Source organism: Trichophyton rubrum (genome assembly GCF_000151425.1).
Source record: "Trichophyton rubrum CBS 118892 genomic scaffold supercont2.1, whole genome shotgun sequence".
In the NCBI taxonomy this organism is placed as follows: Eukaryota; Fungi; Ascomycota; class Eurotiomycetes; order Onygenales; family Arthrodermataceae; genus Trichophyton; species Trichophyton rubrum.
This window is the reverse complement of record NW_003456428.1, coordinates 3,189,103-3,206,672: the sequence shown is the minus strand read 5'-3', so window position 1 is coordinate 3,206,672 and position 17,570 is coordinate 3,189,103. Positions and strand designations below refer to the sequence as shown.

At 46.1% G+C, this 17,570-nt stretch overlaps 8 protein-coding genes across 8 annotated transcripts; 5 read left to right on the top strand and 3 right to left on the bottom strand.

Moving 5' to 3' along the window:
* Positions 1 to 245: 245 nt before the first annotated feature.
* On the top strand, positions 246 to 3,652 carry TERG_01208 (uncharacterized protein; the record flags this gene model as incomplete). The annotated part of the gene is made up of 2 exons (XM_003239179.1): positions 246 to 538; positions 610 to 3,652. The coding sequence occupies 2 exons, from the start codon at positions 246 to 248 to the stop codon at positions 3,650 to 3,652; spliced, it is 3,336 nt and encodes a 1,111-aa protein (XP_003239227.1).
* A 518-nt stretch (positions 3,653 to 4,170) lies between these two features.
* TERG_01207 (uncharacterized protein) lies at positions 4,171 to 4,899 on the top strand (the record flags this gene model as incomplete). Its single annotated transcript, XM_003239178.1, has 1 exon — positions 4,171 to 4,899. The coding sequence occupies one exon, from the start codon at positions 4,171 to 4,173 to the stop codon at positions 4,897 to 4,899; it is 729 nt and encodes a 242-aa protein (XP_003239226.1).
* Positions 4,900 to 5,186: 287 nt separating this feature from the next.
* On the bottom strand, positions 5,187 to 8,778 carry TERG_01206 (uncharacterized protein; the record flags this gene model as incomplete). Its single annotated transcript, XM_003239177.1, has 2 exons — positions 5,187 to 8,516; positions 8,572 to 8,778. 2 exons carry the CDS (start codon positions 8,776 to 8,778, stop codon positions 5,187 to 5,189), a joined length of 3,537 nt encoding a protein of 1,178 aa, XP_003239225.1.
* A 269-nt stretch (positions 8,779 to 9,047) lies between these two features.
* On the top strand, positions 9,048 to 9,594 carry TERG_01205 (uncharacterized protein; the record flags this gene model as incomplete). The annotated part of the gene is made up of 2 exons (XM_003239176.1): positions 9,048 to 9,239; positions 9,301 to 9,594. 2 exons carry the CDS (start codon positions 9,048 to 9,050, stop codon positions 9,592 to 9,594), a joined length of 486 nt encoding a protein of 161 aa, XP_003239224.1.
* A 1,128-nt stretch (positions 9,595 to 10,722) lies between these two features.
* TERG_01204 (uncharacterized protein) lies at positions 10,723 to 12,723 on the top strand (the record flags this gene model as incomplete). The annotated part of the gene is made up of 8 exons (XM_003239175.1): positions 10,723 to 11,107; positions 11,183 to 11,287; positions 11,346 to 11,585; positions 11,640 to 11,786; positions 11,854 to 11,965; positions 12,031 to 12,157; positions 12,212 to 12,439; positions 12,496 to 12,723. The coding sequence occupies 8 exons, from the start codon at positions 10,723 to 10,725 to the stop codon at positions 12,721 to 12,723; spliced, it is 1,572 nt and encodes a 523-aa protein (XP_003239223.1).
* Positions 12,724 to 13,179: 456 nt separating this feature from the next.
* TERG_08686 (uncharacterized protein) lies at positions 13,180 to 13,526 on the bottom strand (the record flags this gene model as incomplete). Its single annotated transcript, XM_003239174.1, has 2 exons — positions 13,180 to 13,460; positions 13,520 to 13,526. The coding sequence occupies 2 exons, from the start codon at positions 13,524 to 13,526 to the stop codon at positions 13,180 to 13,182; spliced, it is 288 nt and encodes a 95-aa protein (XP_003239222.1).
* A 1,141-nt stretch (positions 13,527 to 14,667) lies between these two features.
* TERG_11691 (uncharacterized protein) lies at positions 14,668 to 15,057 on the bottom strand (the record flags this gene model as incomplete). Its single annotated transcript, XM_047750763.1, has 2 exons — positions 14,668 to 14,970; positions 15,043 to 15,057. 2 exons carry the CDS (start codon positions 15,055 to 15,057, stop codon positions 14,668 to 14,670), a joined length of 318 nt encoding a protein of 105 aa, XP_047605362.1.
* Positions 15,058 to 16,480: 1,423 nt separating this feature from the next.
* TERG_01203 (uncharacterized protein) lies at positions 16,481 to 17,410 on the top strand (the record flags this gene model as incomplete). Its single annotated transcript, XM_003239173.2, has 1 exon — positions 16,481 to 17,410. One exon carries the CDS (start codon positions 16,481 to 16,483, stop codon positions 17,408 to 17,410), a length of 930 nt encoding a protein of 309 aa, XP_003239221.2.
* Between the last annotated feature and the right edge of the window lie 160 nt (positions 17,411 to 17,570).

Here is a 17,570-nt window from a genome sequence, read left to right as displayed (position 1 = left end):
TTTGGGGCTGTTCGTTAAGAGGTTCCGTGTCAAGCTGGAAAGGGGGCAAAAACAAGACCAATTGGCCTCACATAAGACAAACCCAGCTGACAATGCTTCTCACACTCGTTTGACCAAATGATAAAGCAACAGCGGACGACATGATTTAATTGCATCCATCCGTACTAGAATACCTGCCTCCGAAAGGCGCTCAAATCGTCCCCTCCCCAGTCGTCCCGCTCTTCCGTTTGATCTGACGCGCCATCATGAAACCAAACACCTCCCAAAAAGCCTCCGCCGCACAAACTCCATCCTCCTCATCCTCGAATGTCAATCCTGAATACCGCGAGATTAAAGCCAAGTTTGCTAAGCTTTTGGCTGAAGAGGAGGCTAAACGTGCTGCTGGGGCAGAAAAACCTCAGCGCGCAAAGAAGCCATCAGTGGACCAGTCGGAGCTTGCTAAAAGGGCAAAGCAACAGGACGACAAGCGGAATAAGGAGAAAGAGAATGAATTTAAGGTCCAGCATATAGGTATATCGCTGTTACTTGGGTGGTTCGGGTAGGTTGATTTCCCAATGGGATGAAAACTGTTTATGTTTAAATTGTATGATGCTAAGCTCCGGGACATAGCCTTGTGCATATAATAGGGATATATTTCTTTACCAAAGGGTTTTTATTAACTCGGCTGGTACTGGAAGATAAATCGCAATGTGATGTCTTACCACTACAAGATCACCCCGATGCAATTGCGCCGGCAAACCTGGGCATTGATGCTCCCAAAGATGGCGCCGGAAAGGGCTGTTGGCACCCCAAGACCTTCGATAAAGCCGTAGTGATCATTATCGATGCTCTACGATACGACTTCACCGTTCCACCCAAGAGTATAGCTGAAGGCCGGCCACCTCGTCTGTATCACGATAATATCCCTGTTTTCTATGATACCGCAGTCAATACGCCGAATGATGCATTTCTCCTCCCGTTCATTGCCGACCCGCCTACGACCACATTACAGCGTCTCAAGGGGTTAACTACTGGCACATTACCAACGTTTATTGATGCAGGCTCTAACTTTGCCGGAACCGCAATTGACGAAGATAATATCATTGCGCAATTGAAATCTGCTGGAAAACGTGTCGTGCATTTAGGAGATGACACCTGGCACGCACTATTTCCTGGATATTTTGAGGAGGAGCTTACGCATGCATACGACTCGTTTAATGTCTGGGATCTATTTACTGTTGACAATGGGGTTACTGAACATATCCTTCCTTTACTACATGCAGACAACTCGACGAAATGGGACGTACTGATTGGTCATTATCTCGGTGTGGACCATGCCGGTCATAGATATGGACCAGATCACCCTGCCATGGCTGACAAACTGGCCGAAATGGACGCCCTTATTCGTAAAATGATGGATGCAATTGATGATCAGACTTTACTGGTTGTGATGGGTGACCACGGAATGGATCCTAAGGGCGACCATGGTGGTGAATCTGACGATGAAATCGAAGCTGCACTGTGGATGTACTCAAGAAAGGGTATTTTTGGCAGAGTAAGTGACGAGTCTCTACTGCCACCCACGACGGCAAAGGAGCGTCCAATCCCCCAAATAGACCTTGTGCCTACCCTGTCCTTGCTCCTTGGTCTACCTATTCCATTTAATAATCTTGGATCTCCAATCGAAGAAGCATTCGCTGGCAAATCAGGTCAGGACTTCCGCAACCTTGCAGCCGTTAGTCGACTAACCTCGGCGCAAATCAAACGATATCAGCATGAGTATTTTAAGGCTCGTGGAAATGAGGCAGCCCAAACATCAAACCCACTTTCAAAATGGTCCGAGGCCGAGCAGAATTGGAAAGACATCCATGACTCAGGCGAAACTGAGAAGGCTACATACCAAGCAACCTATAATACCTACCGAGATTACCAGCGTCTTACACTCTCCGTATGTAAGGGGTTGTGGGCCAAATTTGACATCCCTAGCATGGCTCAAGGAATCGCTATACTCGTTTCCGGTGTAACTTTGCTACTTTACTACGCTCGTGCAATTCGGGGCAATCGAACAAACATTACATACTTTACGCTGCGGAAAATCGGATATGGTTCCCTAGCCGGTGTTGGTGTTGGTGCGATATTAAACGTCAGCCTTGCTTTGGATTTGCATATCGCTGAAAGCATAGCACTTGGGTGTGTTACAGGTGGTGTTATATCAGCAGCCTCAATGGTGCTCCAAAGCCAAAAAACTGTTGGCACCGTTATACCGAGATCCCTGTGGGGGTGGGCAATGTTTATCTTCACCGTTGCCCAATCTGTTGGGTTTGCCTCGAACTCTTACACCATCTGGGAGGATCAAATACTCTTGTTCTTCCTTACGACCTTTGGTGTAGTTGCTGCCTTTTCGTCAATGAGGCAGAAGGTTACGGCGGATAGAGTCCTTGGGTTCTATCACTCCATTGTCTTCACATTGCTTGGAAGGGTTGCATCGATGTCGAAACTTTGCAGAGAAGAACAAATGCCTTATTGCAAATCAACCTACTATGCCTCCAACAACTCCTCCACCTCTTCTCCTTTGCAACTGCTCATCCCTTTCTTCTTATCTCTACTTCTCCCTGCTGTGATCCGGTCATATTACCAGGGAACGAAGTCGTACGAGGGCTCGGCTATCTTCTGGATCGGTTTCGCATTTCGAATGGGCCTCCTTATCGTTGCAGTCTACTGGACACTCGACGCTGCAGATGATGGAGACTGGTTCGCCGTTCGAAAGGACCATATGAAATCAGCACGCATGATACTGGCTCAAGTCGTACTCGCCATCGCGTTTGCCGCTGGGTCTACGACGTTTGCATGGGCTAAACCATGTGTCAGTATTGGTGTCACCCCAAATAGCACCCAATCCGGCGAAGCCAAAACATCCGTAACAATACTAGGCTACGCAAACATTTACGGCACCCGTTACTTCTTGCTCCTAGTCAACTTTACTCTAGCTATAATCCTCCTTCAGAAGCCTATGGGTGGAGGCGCTGTCGGCCTCCAGATCTGGCAAATACTCTCACTCATGGAGATCCTTGATACGAATAACCTTACTACCACTAACTCTGCGACAGGTCCTATAGTCCTTGCGCTCCTCGGCTCGTTTCACTATTTCACAACCGGTCACCAAGCTACTCTTAGCAGTATCCAGTGGGAGACTGCGTTCATCCCGCTCAAAACTGTCCAATACCCGTGGTCCCCTATCCTTGTGACTATGAATACATTTGGACCCCAAATCCTATCCGCCCTCGCCGTCCCACTCACGGTTCTCTGGAAAAGGCCGATTGAGTCGCGCGTAAACTCCAAGCTTCCGACCAGTGCGCCAGCAGCGTCATCCCTGGTGCCAGCACAGGGCGATCCACAAAAGGTCTCTAAAAAATCTTCTCCAACCAACAAACTTCTGAGTGACGTTGCACAAGCAACAGCAACTCACATGCTATACTACGCAACCATCAGCTTAGCCACGACTATGTGGGCTGGTTGGCTCAGGAGACATCTAATGCTGTACCGCATCTTCTGCCCGCGATTCATGATGGGTGCTGCTGTCCTGGCTGTTGTTGATATTGCGGTCATCTTTATCGCAGCCGGTGGTGTACGATGGAGCACACTCAGCGTGGGAGAAATATTTGGGTGGGCATGACACAGCTCATAAACGTTGTTTAATGGGCATATATAGACTATGCGACTTGACTTGTTCGCATTACCCAAGTATACTTTGAAAAGCATAACACTGTTGATACCGTTCTAATTGGCCGGTACAATTTCGTCTTTGGACAGGGTTTATTTGACTGATATCATGTAATTAATGGTCCTTTCTGCTGTATCATAAATAATTAACGAGCCCAAACAGGTTCAACTCGTTATTCTTCAACTTTCTCGGCATATTACATAATCTTCTAACTATGCCAAGACATTACAACCTCTGGCAGCGAAAGCTTTCAACCTGAGCTACGCAACGACCGAAAAGACACGACAGGTTGAACATGATACAGAGGCTGCCCTTGATCCTCTGCTACCCTGGCCTATAAGGGAGATTACTATTCGACCCGTCCTACCCTGAATACGAAAGGACTTCCTAGCACATTAATTAACTATCCTCATCAGGTTGTTCCAGCCTCCTAATCAAACTACCAGAGTGATCTTACAACACACAGAACAATGACTTCAAACGTTGGCCTCACCACCCCTCGTGGGAGTGGGACATCTGGATATGTCCAGCGCAATTTATCACTGCTGAAACCTCGCGATCCGAACTACGCAACCCCACCTGCTGGATATGGTGATAACGGGCCCAGCGATGCTGGATTTAAGCAGAGGCAGCCAGACAAGCAAATTCTCGAGCATGACCGGAGGAGAGCTATTGAAGTTCAGATCATAGAAGAAAGAGATAGGCTGGAGGAAGAAAACGAGAAGGTCGCGGAGGAAAATAAGAAGCTCGCTTCGAAGAACAAGACGGATTCAGAGGAAACTAAGGAGGAAACACGAGAAGGAAGGGTCGAATTAACAGAGGAAGAGATAGAGGAGAGGCTTGATAAGCTCCGTGAGAGGCTTACGAATGAGTTGGAAGATGAGTTGGCTGGTAGGCACAAACCAGGACCTTCCCGGGAAGCGAGATTCAGAGACCAGCCTGGTTATGAACCATATCCCTCAAGGCAAAGACGTCCAAATAGCCATGAGGAGAAAAGCGGATATAAAGGTCGCAAACAATTTAAAACATACCAGGTTCATGAGCAGGCCGAGGCTAAGATTCAAGAGAGTGAACGGCTACGAAAAGCACTTGGTATACGCGGAGAAGAACAAGACCCTTGGGATTCCGGTCGTCGTGAGGATCGTGAAAGAGGAGGTAGAGACCGCTATGCTGATAGAGATTCTAGCCGACGGTGGTAGGTGAATGTAGAGAGATCTTGTGCGTTTTTTTTTTGATTGAAACCATTACTGTATTCTACGAGCCAGCTATGACTGTTTTACCCAGGGAATTGGCGTTTGGGGGATTTCCAGCTAGCGAGATTATGGGCCAAAAGGGATTTTCGTCATTTGGACATAATGTCTATACTCTTACATGCGATCAGACATTAAGTTTCATACATCCGTTATCTACATATCAAATAAATTCGTCATTAAGATACTAGGGAAGAAAATCTCCTCTATAAAGGAACATATATACCCAATTACCTCTATTGAACGAAGCGGTCGATAATCCATCCATGTTTCTTATCCCTGACCTGAATAACTTTCTTAGCTGGTAATGGCCAACCAGTACTTCCAGGCTCTCCAACGAGTGAAGGGACCACCCAACATTCTCGTCTTTCAGGCGACCCTCCCAAACTCTCGATCTTCCCAATTGGTTTGCCATATTCAATCAGGGGTGTGCCCTGTGCAAGGGCAGACAATTGAAGACCGCTTACAGGCGTGAGAGGGAACATACGAACTTTGGGACTGTCTCCAATATGGGAAGATGTAGACTGCTGCAAGTGAGAATACACCACATATTGGGGGAGCTCGTTTAATGAAAGCTTAGCAAGAATGGACGAAGGGTGTATATAAACTGCCCTGTCCTCTAATTCAGAGGAATAGTGGTCGCGAGACGGAAATAGTGTCAGGTATGGCACATCAATGGCCCTTCTCGGTTTCCGCGGCATATCGAGGCGAACTGGGGAAGCATCCGCACGGATAGCAATTTGATCAATAAAACCTGCAGCTGTAATCTGTTTCAATGCCCTGATTTGTTTTTCGGATGGTTCACGTAGACGGGGTTCAAATTGCGCCAACAAGTTTGGATTGTTAATCCGAACCAGGTTGGATATCTGACGACGTAGTTGCGACGCCTCTTTCATAGCATTCGGTCGCAAAAACATTTCAGAGCAGAATTTTTCCCCGTTAGGGGCATACGCATATGCGCAAACTGCTGTGAGGAATTTCATAGCATCAGACTTTTCATCGTGCTTGCTAAATATCCTCTGCGCTCTCTGATAGTCCTTTCGGCGCTGCTCTCTGGCATCGTCTTCGAGTCTATCTGCGTTTGTGTACACTTTGTCTTCTTCCTCATCATCTCCAGCAGGTTTGTCTTTCGTTAAATCAAGCTGGTTTTCTTGAATGAACACCTCTGACACTGAGAGTGCGGATACCAGGGCTATTGTATATGGCATGCAGTCATGCTGATGGCCGATATGTAACATTTTTCCAAATCTCGGGCTCAGGGGAAACAGTGTAAGATGTTGACCTGCATCTGTGACCTGCCCATCTAGTGATAAAGCAGAGAGGTTTTTGAGAAGACGTTCTGCTTTGGCAAGACCAATACGGTCCGGAGGAGTAGGGAAAGGGAAGTTAATGATGTGATGTAGACCCATGTGCTTCATTTGCAACACCACCCCCTCGATAGGGGTACGGAGAATTTCTGGTTCCGTATGTTCTGCAAACGAATCTTCATAGACCGCAGATGAGTAGAGTCTGTAACAATGGCCAGGCCGTGTACGGCCAGCACGTCCAGCACGCTGGCTTGCACTCGCTTTACTGATCCATCCAATTGGGAAACTCTGGACACCAGTGGATAGGTCATACTGCTTTTCCTTTGAACGTCCACAGTCAAAGACGTATCTGATTCCGGGTATTGTCAAACTGGTTTCAGCGACGTTCGTTGCAAGCACAATAAGACGAGAACCTTCGGGCACCGGTTCAAAAATTCGAAGCTGTTCTGTTGTTGGCAGTTGGGAATACAGAGGCAGTACATGGACAGAAGATTTTGAGTCGACAGCGCCCTCCTCTTCATCGAATTCATCATCTTCCTCGTCTTCATCTGTTCCCCTTATATCGATATCGCTATCAAAATCATCGTCTCCATCAAAAGCGGCAGCAGACTCTCCTCCACGACCAAAGTCAATATCGTCTGCCTCTACGGAGGCCTCCGACGGTCTGATCTGAACTTTGGCTTGTGAACGGCTGGAAGGCTGTGTGCATTTTAGTGCAGCTTTGAGACGCTTTGAGAGGTCCTTGATTTCGCCCTGACCCGTGAGAAAGACAAGAAAACCGCCGGGAGGCAGTTTACGATGACCCCTACAAACCTTTCGGAACGCTTCTTCAACATAATCTCGATGAGTTCGGCGAGAGAAGTGAATAGTGACAGGAAACTGTCGCCCTTCCGCCTGGACAAGGGGTGGAGTTCCACTGCGGAAGAGGTTTGGGTTTCGAAGGAAATCGGATGTCCGTAAAGTTGCAGACATGATGACTAGTTTCAATGGTTTTATGGATGGATTTTCTGAGTTCATAGTTTTCCGCAAATCCACGATACGGCTAACCATGCCTATTAGTAAATCGGTATTGACACTCCTTTCGTGGGCTTCATCAATTATGATCGTGGAATATTTCGAAAGTGAAAAGTCCTGTGCCACCTCTCTGATCAGGACACCATCTGTCATAAACTTGATTGCAGTCTTTGATGTAACTGAAGTATCAAAACGAATTTGATAGGAGACCCTGTCCGAGTATTGAGCAAGCTCCTCGCTGACACGCTTCGCCATACTGACAGCAGCCACTCGTCTTGGCTGAGTGATACCAATCATTCCAGGATTGGGACTATCAGGGCTTCCATAACCGGCCTCAAAAAGAAACTGGGGTAGTTGAGTAGTTTTTCCACTTCCTGTTGCCCCCCATATGACCACACAAGGGTTGTTGTGAATGGCTTCCATTATCTTCTGCTCCTCCCCAACAACAGGAAGATTCAAGCGAGCGGCTTGGATATGTTCGGGCCTATTTATCTGGATAGCAAATGACTTCCTACTCGTATCTCCATTTGTCACTCTCAGTTCTTGAGGTAGTGGTTCCTCTTCTTCTGTCGTATCTCTCCGTTTAAAATTTTTGGCATTTTGAGGAAGCGTGGGAGCAGCAACAGTACCTGGAGTAAACCCTGCTGCCTCATTGATTTGTTGTACCGCCCACGATTTAAATGCAGATTGGCGAGGTTTAATTTTCTTTTCGGTTTCAGCTTCGCTTTCAAAGGACGAATTTTCCTCATTCTCTGAGTCTGAAACAGTGTCTTCCTCGGACTCACCACTTCCACGGTGTGAGTCCGCTTCTGAATCTCCTTGTTCTTTATCTGCGCTAGACTCAGATTCTGAATCAAAACCCTCCCAAGCCGGCTCTTGGATTTCGATTGGCTTTGTTTTTGGCATCCTCTTCCGTCGCTTTATGATAGGACGCCCATCCTCGCCAATCTCTAGTGGTCGCTTAAGGCCGCTTCCAACTTCAGTATTGGCGGGTATGTCTCCGTCTCCCCGAGCATTGATATGAGACCGTGACGAAGGAAGGTCATCATCGGAACCAGAACTTTCGGATTCAACTGTCTCTGAGCTCGAACCCTTTTTACTACCTGATGGCAATTGAGGCCTCTTGGATAGCGGTTTATTTGATCGTGCTAATGAACGGGAGCTCTGAAGCTGGCTTGTGTCGATTTTCGATTTAGCGAGCTTTTTGATGAGTGTGAGGTTCTCGTCCTTCCGTAGTTTGGTATCCTACTAGAATAGTTAGCAACCACAACGAAAGATTACCAAAGAATCATAGTCATACAATATACTTATCCAATCGCTTTTGTTTTTTTCCCGATATTTTCGACTGCTGAGCTCTCAATTCCTCTCGCAACTTTTGTCTTTTCTCTTCCTTCTCCTTCTTGGACACTGGAGCTACCTCGGCAACATTGGTATCTTGTGGCAACTTAGGCTGGTTATGCCTATCTCGAGCTTTGTGCTTTCGCTGGCGGGGAACGAACTTGGGCATCTTCACCAACAAATATCACCACCGAGTGCAGTCGAGCTCTTCCTCGTCCACCAAGATTTGAAGCTCAAAAATACAAAAATTAAATATTCTGCCACCCGAAGGCGGTGAAGATAAGAGAGATAAAGTTGGACTCGATTATATAATACAGCCTCAAGGCAAAATAAGCAAACATGCCACTTCTGTGTGTATCAACAACAACTTGTGAACATCGGTCGACCTATGTATTAGCTGCAATTTGAGAGTAGTTGGAGCAGTTGGGTTGGTGCAGGATGTCATCAGAAGGCCCAACTGAGGCTGTGGACGTGCAGTCGATGATTCCCCCCCCAGAGAACGTTCCTTATCCCGCTTCCACGAAACAAGCTGCGGGCACTGTGGGTGGGCAGCCTACCGATATCATGGTGGTCTCGTTCCAAGACCGGATACTCGTGACCATCACACAGAACGGACGATTAGCACAATGGGTACGCAATACTCTCATGAATGATAAAGTTATCTTCTTACTTGTTCTAACCGTCGTCGCAGCTTCATGTGCCGATGGAAAGCCCAGATCCAGCAGCTGACTTCCAAACACTGACCAGCAACCAGGAAGATGCCCTTCTTCCCCGCCCGGAATTTAATGCTACGCCTTTACTTGGTGGACGATCCGGTGATTGGGAGGTCGTTGGTCAGCTCTATGCTTGCCAAATCGCGACGGCAATAGCTGCGAAATCCCCTGAAGAGAAGAGGCTACTGGTTGTGGGACTTGGTCTAGAAACGCCTGACATTGATCGGGATATATATCTAGGTATCGTTGATCTTGTTTTGCAGTGCCTATGAATTGTAAGGAGTTACGCTCGTGGATCAGAACAATGGCGCACTAACCACGCCAACCCTCCATAAACCGGATGTCAAGTATATCAATGCTGTGGGATACAAGACGTTTGGGGAACCTTTCCCGCATAATTGATGTTCAGAGGCTAGCCATTCATGAGAGGCTAATTGGAACCTTAGCACCAAATGGGCCATGCAGCCGTGGTACCCATTTATTAATGGTTCACTATTTAAACTATTTAAATTGGAACGATTTGTTATTTCGACCACTATATTGCTGTCTCGGTAACTTATTTAGTCACGAGAATTGTAAGTGTGTCAAAATTTCCACCTGTCGCCAAACATAATTAGGATACGCAGTTTTGATTACTTCATTCTATATCTCTAATTGCCCCTGTTGTAGCATTCGACCCGACCTTCTTTAAGTCCGAATAAAATCCTACATCACGTGCAAACCCTTGTTCGCCAAATTCGCAGTCTTTCAGGCACATACAAATGCTCTACTTTTACCTTCAGTTCTTCAGGGCCGCAACCCTGTTCTTTCGCACCTTACGAGTCCAACCATTATTGCAAGTACTGGATACTGAGCTTGCAGTTGATGGGTGGATACTGTTATGTCGAACCCTGTAGTTAATTAAGCAACAATCTGCTGATCATGGCGTGTATAATCGGAAATACGGGGGTCCTCCGAAAAGGCTGATAACGACAGCTACCTCTGAACGATTTTAGACGTGACTTATCTTTATGGCTTCTGTTCCCGGAGCTATTCGTCATGGGTTCTCGGTTCATACACAGCGCCGAGGCTAACATAAGATACCACCCTGGTGCATGTTATCATTCCCCGGTCTTTAGTGTCAAGCTTGACTTCTGCAAACCCAAATAAAACACGATTAATCTGTGGGGCTAGCCAACTAGTTCGATAATTGGCATTGTTACCCAGCTCAGAGAGACGAGGTGTCTACCTCGGCAGAGACATGAGCTTCAACAAACCCACATCGCTAGGGACGGAAAAGGGCGGAGATTTCGGTTCTCCGCTTGTATATATGCCCATATTCAACCATGGCCATATTCATCCATCCCCGGCAAATGAGATGTCGAAGTTGAATCTGTGACAACTTTGAATCAGGGGCGGGTATGGCAGGAAAGAACTTGGTTCCTGTGGTTGTCGGGGTAGGGGACATAAAAAACGAATCAAGGAGGCTCGAAGATGCAGTTGAACCAGCATATCTGATGATCGATGCCATTTACAAGGCAATTTCTGACACTGGACTTTCCCCCGATACCTGTATGAAGCTTCAGTCATGTATTGACAGCGTGGATGTTGTTGCTACTTGGACGTGGCCTTATTCGGATCTCCCTACTCTTCTATCAGATAAACTGAATATACAAACCCGTCACAAGTTATATAGTCATCATGCAGGCAATGCACCTGCTAAATTGTTTGATGACGCTGCTCGACGATTGGCCCAGGGCAAGAGTCAGATAGCAGTAGTGACTGGAGGAGAAGCCCTGGCATCGTGTATGTTCTATTTGTATATTTGTATATTCTACGAGATTTTTTTGGTCGGTTATACTAAGACAAACTTGGTGGTAGTGAATGCATTCGCTCGAGCAGGGAAGCCTCCACCATCACATTGGACGGAGCCGGCTCAAAAAGTGTCCGAAGTATTCCAGCCAAAGGGATCAGGTAATGAAGAAAGTAAGTTATGATATCTCGTTACTGCTGGGGTACAGTAGCCTTACTAATATTAATGCAGACGTTGGAACGATGCACTCTGTGGGGTTACCTTTGCATGTCTATCCGCTATACGAAAATGGACTCAGAGCATACCGCAAACAATCGTTACGAGAAAACATGAAAGAATCAGCGAAATTATATGCCGAGTTCTCAAAAGTTGCAGAAAAAAATCCCCTTTCGTGGAATTTCGGAAAACCGGCAGAGACCGAGCAATCGCTTAGCACAGTCACAGGGAAGAATAGGATGATTTGCTACCCATGTATGTTACAAATTGTATGTGGTATATGAAATGATGTGAGCTAACTGATTATAGATCCACTGCTGATGAATGCCTTCAACACGGTAAATTTGGCAGCAGCTTGCATTTTGACCACAACTCAGACAGCTCGGCAGCTTGGAATCTCGGAAGACAAATGGGTCTACCCCTTGGGGGGTGCCGGTACTCAAGATAGCAACAACTGTAAGTGGGTGACTTATTTTTATTTCATTGAGCATTCAGGACCATACTGACCTTAGCTTCTGTATAGTTTGGGAACGGCCAAACTTCTACAGTAGTCCGTCGATATCGAGGTCATTGGACGCAGCTTTGTCCTCCTCCGGGCTGAGTAAAGAACAAGTCCACCTATTTGACTTCTATTCGTAGGTGATAATACCTATAAGCCACATCACTCAGATGCTAATAACATGAGTGTACGCTCGAACAGATGCTTCCCGATTGTTCCAAAGCTTGCAGCTATCCACTTGGGCTTTCCTAGCGATGGCTCGAAACCATTAACTCTTCTTGGTGGACTCACTTCCTTTGGGGGAGCAGGCAATAACTATTCTATGCATGTAAGTGATATTCCAGCCCAAAGCATAATAACAGCGACTTACATAGGTGTACAGGCTATCACTGAGATGGTGCGGCAACTCAGAAAATATACAGGAACTCCTAGACATGGTCTGATACTCGCAAATGGCGGTTTATTGAGTTATCAACATGCTATCTGCCTCTCATCCTGCTCCAGGAAAGATGGGTTGTCATATCCAGTCAAAAATCCTCTTCCTGAGCTTGTGACAGACATCGTAATTCCGGGTATCGATGTTCAAGCAGAAGGCGAGGCGGTCATCGAGGTAGAATCTTCCAGTTTACTAGAAAGAATTCGGGTCATGCACTAACTCGGTTCTAGACTTATACTGTTGAGTTTAATCGAGATGGAAAACCTATGTTCGCATACATTGTTGGGCTTTTGAAAACCACCGGCCGAAGGTTTGTTGCGAACCATGCTGATGATGCTACTTTGAAAGAATTATCAGATCCGGGAAAAGAGCCTATTGGGAGATCTGGGTACGTAACTACTGATACTACTGAGGGCGGAAAAAATAAATTTTCCTTAAAATTACCTACAAAGCTCTGATTGTGCATTTCACTATTGAAGTGCTTTGATGACATTGCAATGTTAGTATTTATACTCTTTGTATATTAATCGACTACTTAACTTTCTCGGTATAAATTTAGTAGCAACTATTCATTTATTAATTACGGCGGAATAAACAATTGATGACATTCTCTATCAGTAATATGGGAAGGATTGAAATGACTTTATGATACTTACACTTTGTATACTTAATGAGAGGTTTTGCAGGTCCTTTTTAGTGCTAAATGAATGTCAGTGGCTCCGGGTATCGACTACATAGCCTTCGCCTCTACACTGCAAAAACATTGGCTCAAAGGTAATTCTGCCTGCTGTTCCCGGATAGGATAAAGAGAACATGCTTGAAGCTATTTCATAAACCAACCGCTGATTTTACTACTTGATTGCAGGATTTAAACTTGACATATTATTCACCCAATAATGAAACAAACCACGGCTTTAGGAACTGTTGCTTTTACGCAACATGGTAACAATCTCCTGGAACCGCCCCTCGCCAGCATCACGGTCATAAAGCCGTGGATCAACCGAGTCCCCGCTAAGGTTACATTTGAAACAGCGACCATTCACATAGTCAAAATCGCCCTTCTGTTCATCAAAAAAGCGAAGAGCTTCTTCAGCACTGAGTCGGCCAATATCGTACATGCTTGGCCATGCCTTCGCGTAGAGAGCCAACATCAGCTCGACCTTATCTAGGCCCGTAATATCGACTGCTTTAAATGCTTGGATTAAACGTTAGCTCCGCTAATATTTTTAGATAATAGGGATGTGCATGGCGTACTAGACATCTTAGCAACCAATAGATAGTTGCAGCTCTAATTTTCGGTAGGAAAGTAGAAAACTGTCAAGGAACTTTCAAGTAGAGTCGTTGTAAGAAAAAAAAAAAAAAATGAAATGTACTTATGGTCGTTCTCTTGGGTGTCCTTAAATGACTTTGATCTTTGTAAACTGGTGTAGGATGGTTGAAAGTCTCGAAGTAATTGTTGGTGAATATGTAACTGCAGAGGAGTAGGATGCGGCCGATGTGACGCTTATATATTAGGATCCCTATTCTTTGGTCACAAAGAGATTTATAGCCCTCCAAAACTATCGGAAGTTTTATGTAAAAGAGAGAGGCACAACAATATGTCGAAGTTCAAACAATGGTATGTTAGTGACAATAGAGCAAACAATGATTACTTTCTTCCATGGGGCTTGGATTGACCTCAGCTGTTTGCAGTAGTATGATATCGCGGATTCCAGTTTTTCTTTTGCCATAGTTGTTCATTCTCAAGCGTCGTTACTTTTGAGGCTCCGGATAGTTCGGTATTTTCTAGCGGCTCTTATTGCCGTTGAACTTAATGTGGACCGTAGCCATTCATGCTCCCACATGGGTTCGCCACAAACATCTATTGCAGGAAATTGAAGTAGTGATAATTATTCCTTTATTTAGTAAAGCAATCTAACCGGAATATCTATATACCAAAGTTCTCCTTCGCTGGTGGTGATGTTTGTGATGGCGTGTGATACCTTGAGGCTCAGCACGGTGGTGGTTATTTTTAAGTTAGGTTTCTGACATAATCAATGCCAAGTAGCTAGCGCTTAATTATCCGGTCACGTGGTACTACTCCTGCACGTCAGCGGAAATTAATATAGGAAGAGCGCGACTTCGGGAGCAAGTCCTTGGGTTATGGATTAAGCGCGGTGTATTTTGTCTATCACCGCGGAGCCCAGTGTTATACACAGGCTATTGGCTGTAAGCTATGGCTTATAGACAGAGTGGCCAGTATCCGCCGTCCCAATCACCACGGCAGCCCTATCCTCCAGCAACGCCTCCGCAACAATCCTATCATCATTCTCCCCAGGTCTACCCACAGGTTGTAATTCCAACATACCCTCCTCAATTAGCACAAAGCCCGCTGCTACAACCCCCGATACGACCGCGTGATTTCACCACCCCGGCCGTCCCTCAGCAAGTTCCACCCCATTATCCTGCTCCGCCGCATGCGAACTTCCAGTATGGGGTGGTTTCCGCTGCTCCAGGCTTGCCGTATGCGATGCCAAACCGACATCCTGACTCCTACGCCTCTCCACATTCACTCTACCCAGTGACCCTAACACCCCATTCTCAAACACAACTTGCTCCGCGCCCTTCTCAGCCGGTACCTCAGCGACCAGTTTCCCAGCCCGTTTCCCAGCCAGTTTCTCCTCAGGTACAGAGTCTATCACACACCCAAAGATACTCACAATTTCCTACGCAACCAAGTCCGACGATACATAACAACCACAATATACCGAAAGCGGCTAAGACACCAACTCCCCGACCTCAAGCTCGGCCATCACCACAGATGACGGGAACAAAATTGTCACAGCAGCAGAAACAGGGGTTATATGACAATACAAAGACACCTGTGGACTATCAGGTTTTGCTTCTGGCCTTTGCCGATGAATACCTTGATGCAGCACATAGTCAAGCTACTTTAATTGCAGTTTCCCAAGATGAGCACGAGACAGAACAGTATTACAAATTGATTGCCACAGGGTTGCGATGTATGGAGGCACTGCTGAAGGTTTGTTTCGCACTGTACTGTTGACTGCAGTTATCGGGATTGCCTAGGGTAGAAGCAACTGTATTTGCTGACATATGTAGAACTGGAGACTGGCCCCGCAAACAGAAGCGCTTGTGACCTTGCGCTTCGCTAAAATACTTTATGAAGAGACGAATAACGACACTGTAGCCGAGACAATATTGAGCAAAGGGGTACGCTTCACAATAATCCTATCCCATACTTAGACCTTCTGCTCTCTGGTTTCCTCTGTCTTTGAGATGCTAATACTGTATAGATTGACCTATGTGAACGGGTGTGTAGTTCGTGTTTATGATGATACGATAACCATGGATTTAGCTTACAGGGGTATTATATAGAATAGGATGTTTGATCTCAAATACGGTATGCAGCAACTACTATGCCGAATAGTATCCAAATCCAACCCGCGAGCCGCAATGAAAACAGTTGATGGAGTGATTCGCGACATAGAAACGTAAGTTTACTTTGAGGCATCCTTAAAATTCTTCTAACTTGAGTAGGTATCGACATACTGGCTGGGAGTATGCGTTTCGGTTACTGAGGGCTTCGATATCACTCTCACCGCCGCCACACCAGGACTTGGTGGGTGCATTGCATAACCTTCAAAAAATATCATCGTTAGCGGCATCATGCAGTGATAAAGCGGTCCTAGTTATAGCCGCCGTTCTTGAGGCATTGATCCACCTTCAGCAGTCCACCAACGCAGACTCCATCGAGCATGCACAGCGAGCCATTGCTACAGCTCGAAGTCGCCAGCTTGATCCTGAAATTCGTGGTATCCCCCAACTTAACTCCATCATCCAAATGATAGATATATGCTGCAGTGTCCTTGAATACGATACAAACCAGTCTAGCCAGAAACTCAAAGAAATGCAAAGATCGATGGACCAAGATATCCATAACCCAAAGTGGAAAGATGATGGGTCGTTCGCTCTACCTTTGAGCGCCGGAACTATGAAATCAGCATCACCTCGAGAACCTCGACACGACGGTCACATATTTGAACTAACAATGAGCTGGCTTCCCGAACATGATCTGTATGCACTCTGCTATTTTCTAAGCTCTGTCACATTGAGTGCAAAGAATTCGCAAGATGGTCATAAAGCAGAGAAATATCTCGAGGAGGGCTTGGGGATGATGAAAGGTAAGCGTATTACTCACTCGTAGCCCTATTCATGAAATTATTACTGACGGGTCTTCTAGCTGGTCTCTCATCACCCCAGGGGATATCTGAATCTCTTGTAGCTTCCTCTTCTCGAATTCACTGGAGGAGAAGCTTATATTGCAACATGCTCCTCCAGCAGGTTTTTCTCTTTTGTTCTCGGACCGAATGGCGAATGGCAAATAAGACGCTTAAAGATGTCAGGAGTACGCTGGCCGAGCTCGGAGACTCAGTAAGCGATGATATCAAGTGTCTGGCTGAATATGCACGCGGCATAATCTACCAAGCAGTCGGCGACATCGAAGCTGCCATGGCTACCTTCCAACAGCCCATGTTTTCTCTGTCCCAGGCCACCAACAAGATCCCACGAAGCAACCCTCACCGTGATACCATAAGCCTAGCCAACTTGAATCTTGTGCTTCTTTTGAGAGACCCTTCAAAAGCAGATCACTCTCTTGCTTCAGAAACACTGAGCATTCTCGGCCCACATTGTCAGAATAGCCCCAATAAATACATCCGGGCAGCTCATTCTCTTATAAGTGCCACCGTGCATACTGAATCTACAATTCAGACTAAACGTGATCTTCACCAGGCGCTACAAGCGGCCACGGCAATCCAAAATTGCCAAATAACCTGCATCGCCCTGACGTTTATGAGTTGGAAATATTTCCGTGGCGTGATTGGTGAACAATCTGAGAAGAGTGCTATGGCAGCTAGAGCCATGGCAAGAAAGGCAGATGATAAGTTATGGATGAGCGTTACGGATGATTTGCTAGCTGAAACATTGGACAGACAAGGAAAATCAGCCGATGCCCAGACATTGAGGGCCAAAGCCGATAAAAAGTTGGAAGCATTGCCACCGGCGTTAAAAATGAACAGGCCTGATGGGACTGAAAACATAAATCTAAGCACCAAAGGTGGTGCGTCGAAGAAAGATGTCTAGATATAATGTGTATGTGATATATTACAGCGAATATGGCGCTAGAAACATGTCGACCTTATGGGGAGAACGGCGTATTTAAGGAGGGAGGTAATAATGCACTTGAGAGCGCAATCTCACACCGCATAGTTCGTTCTATTACATTCTATATAATGGGATGACA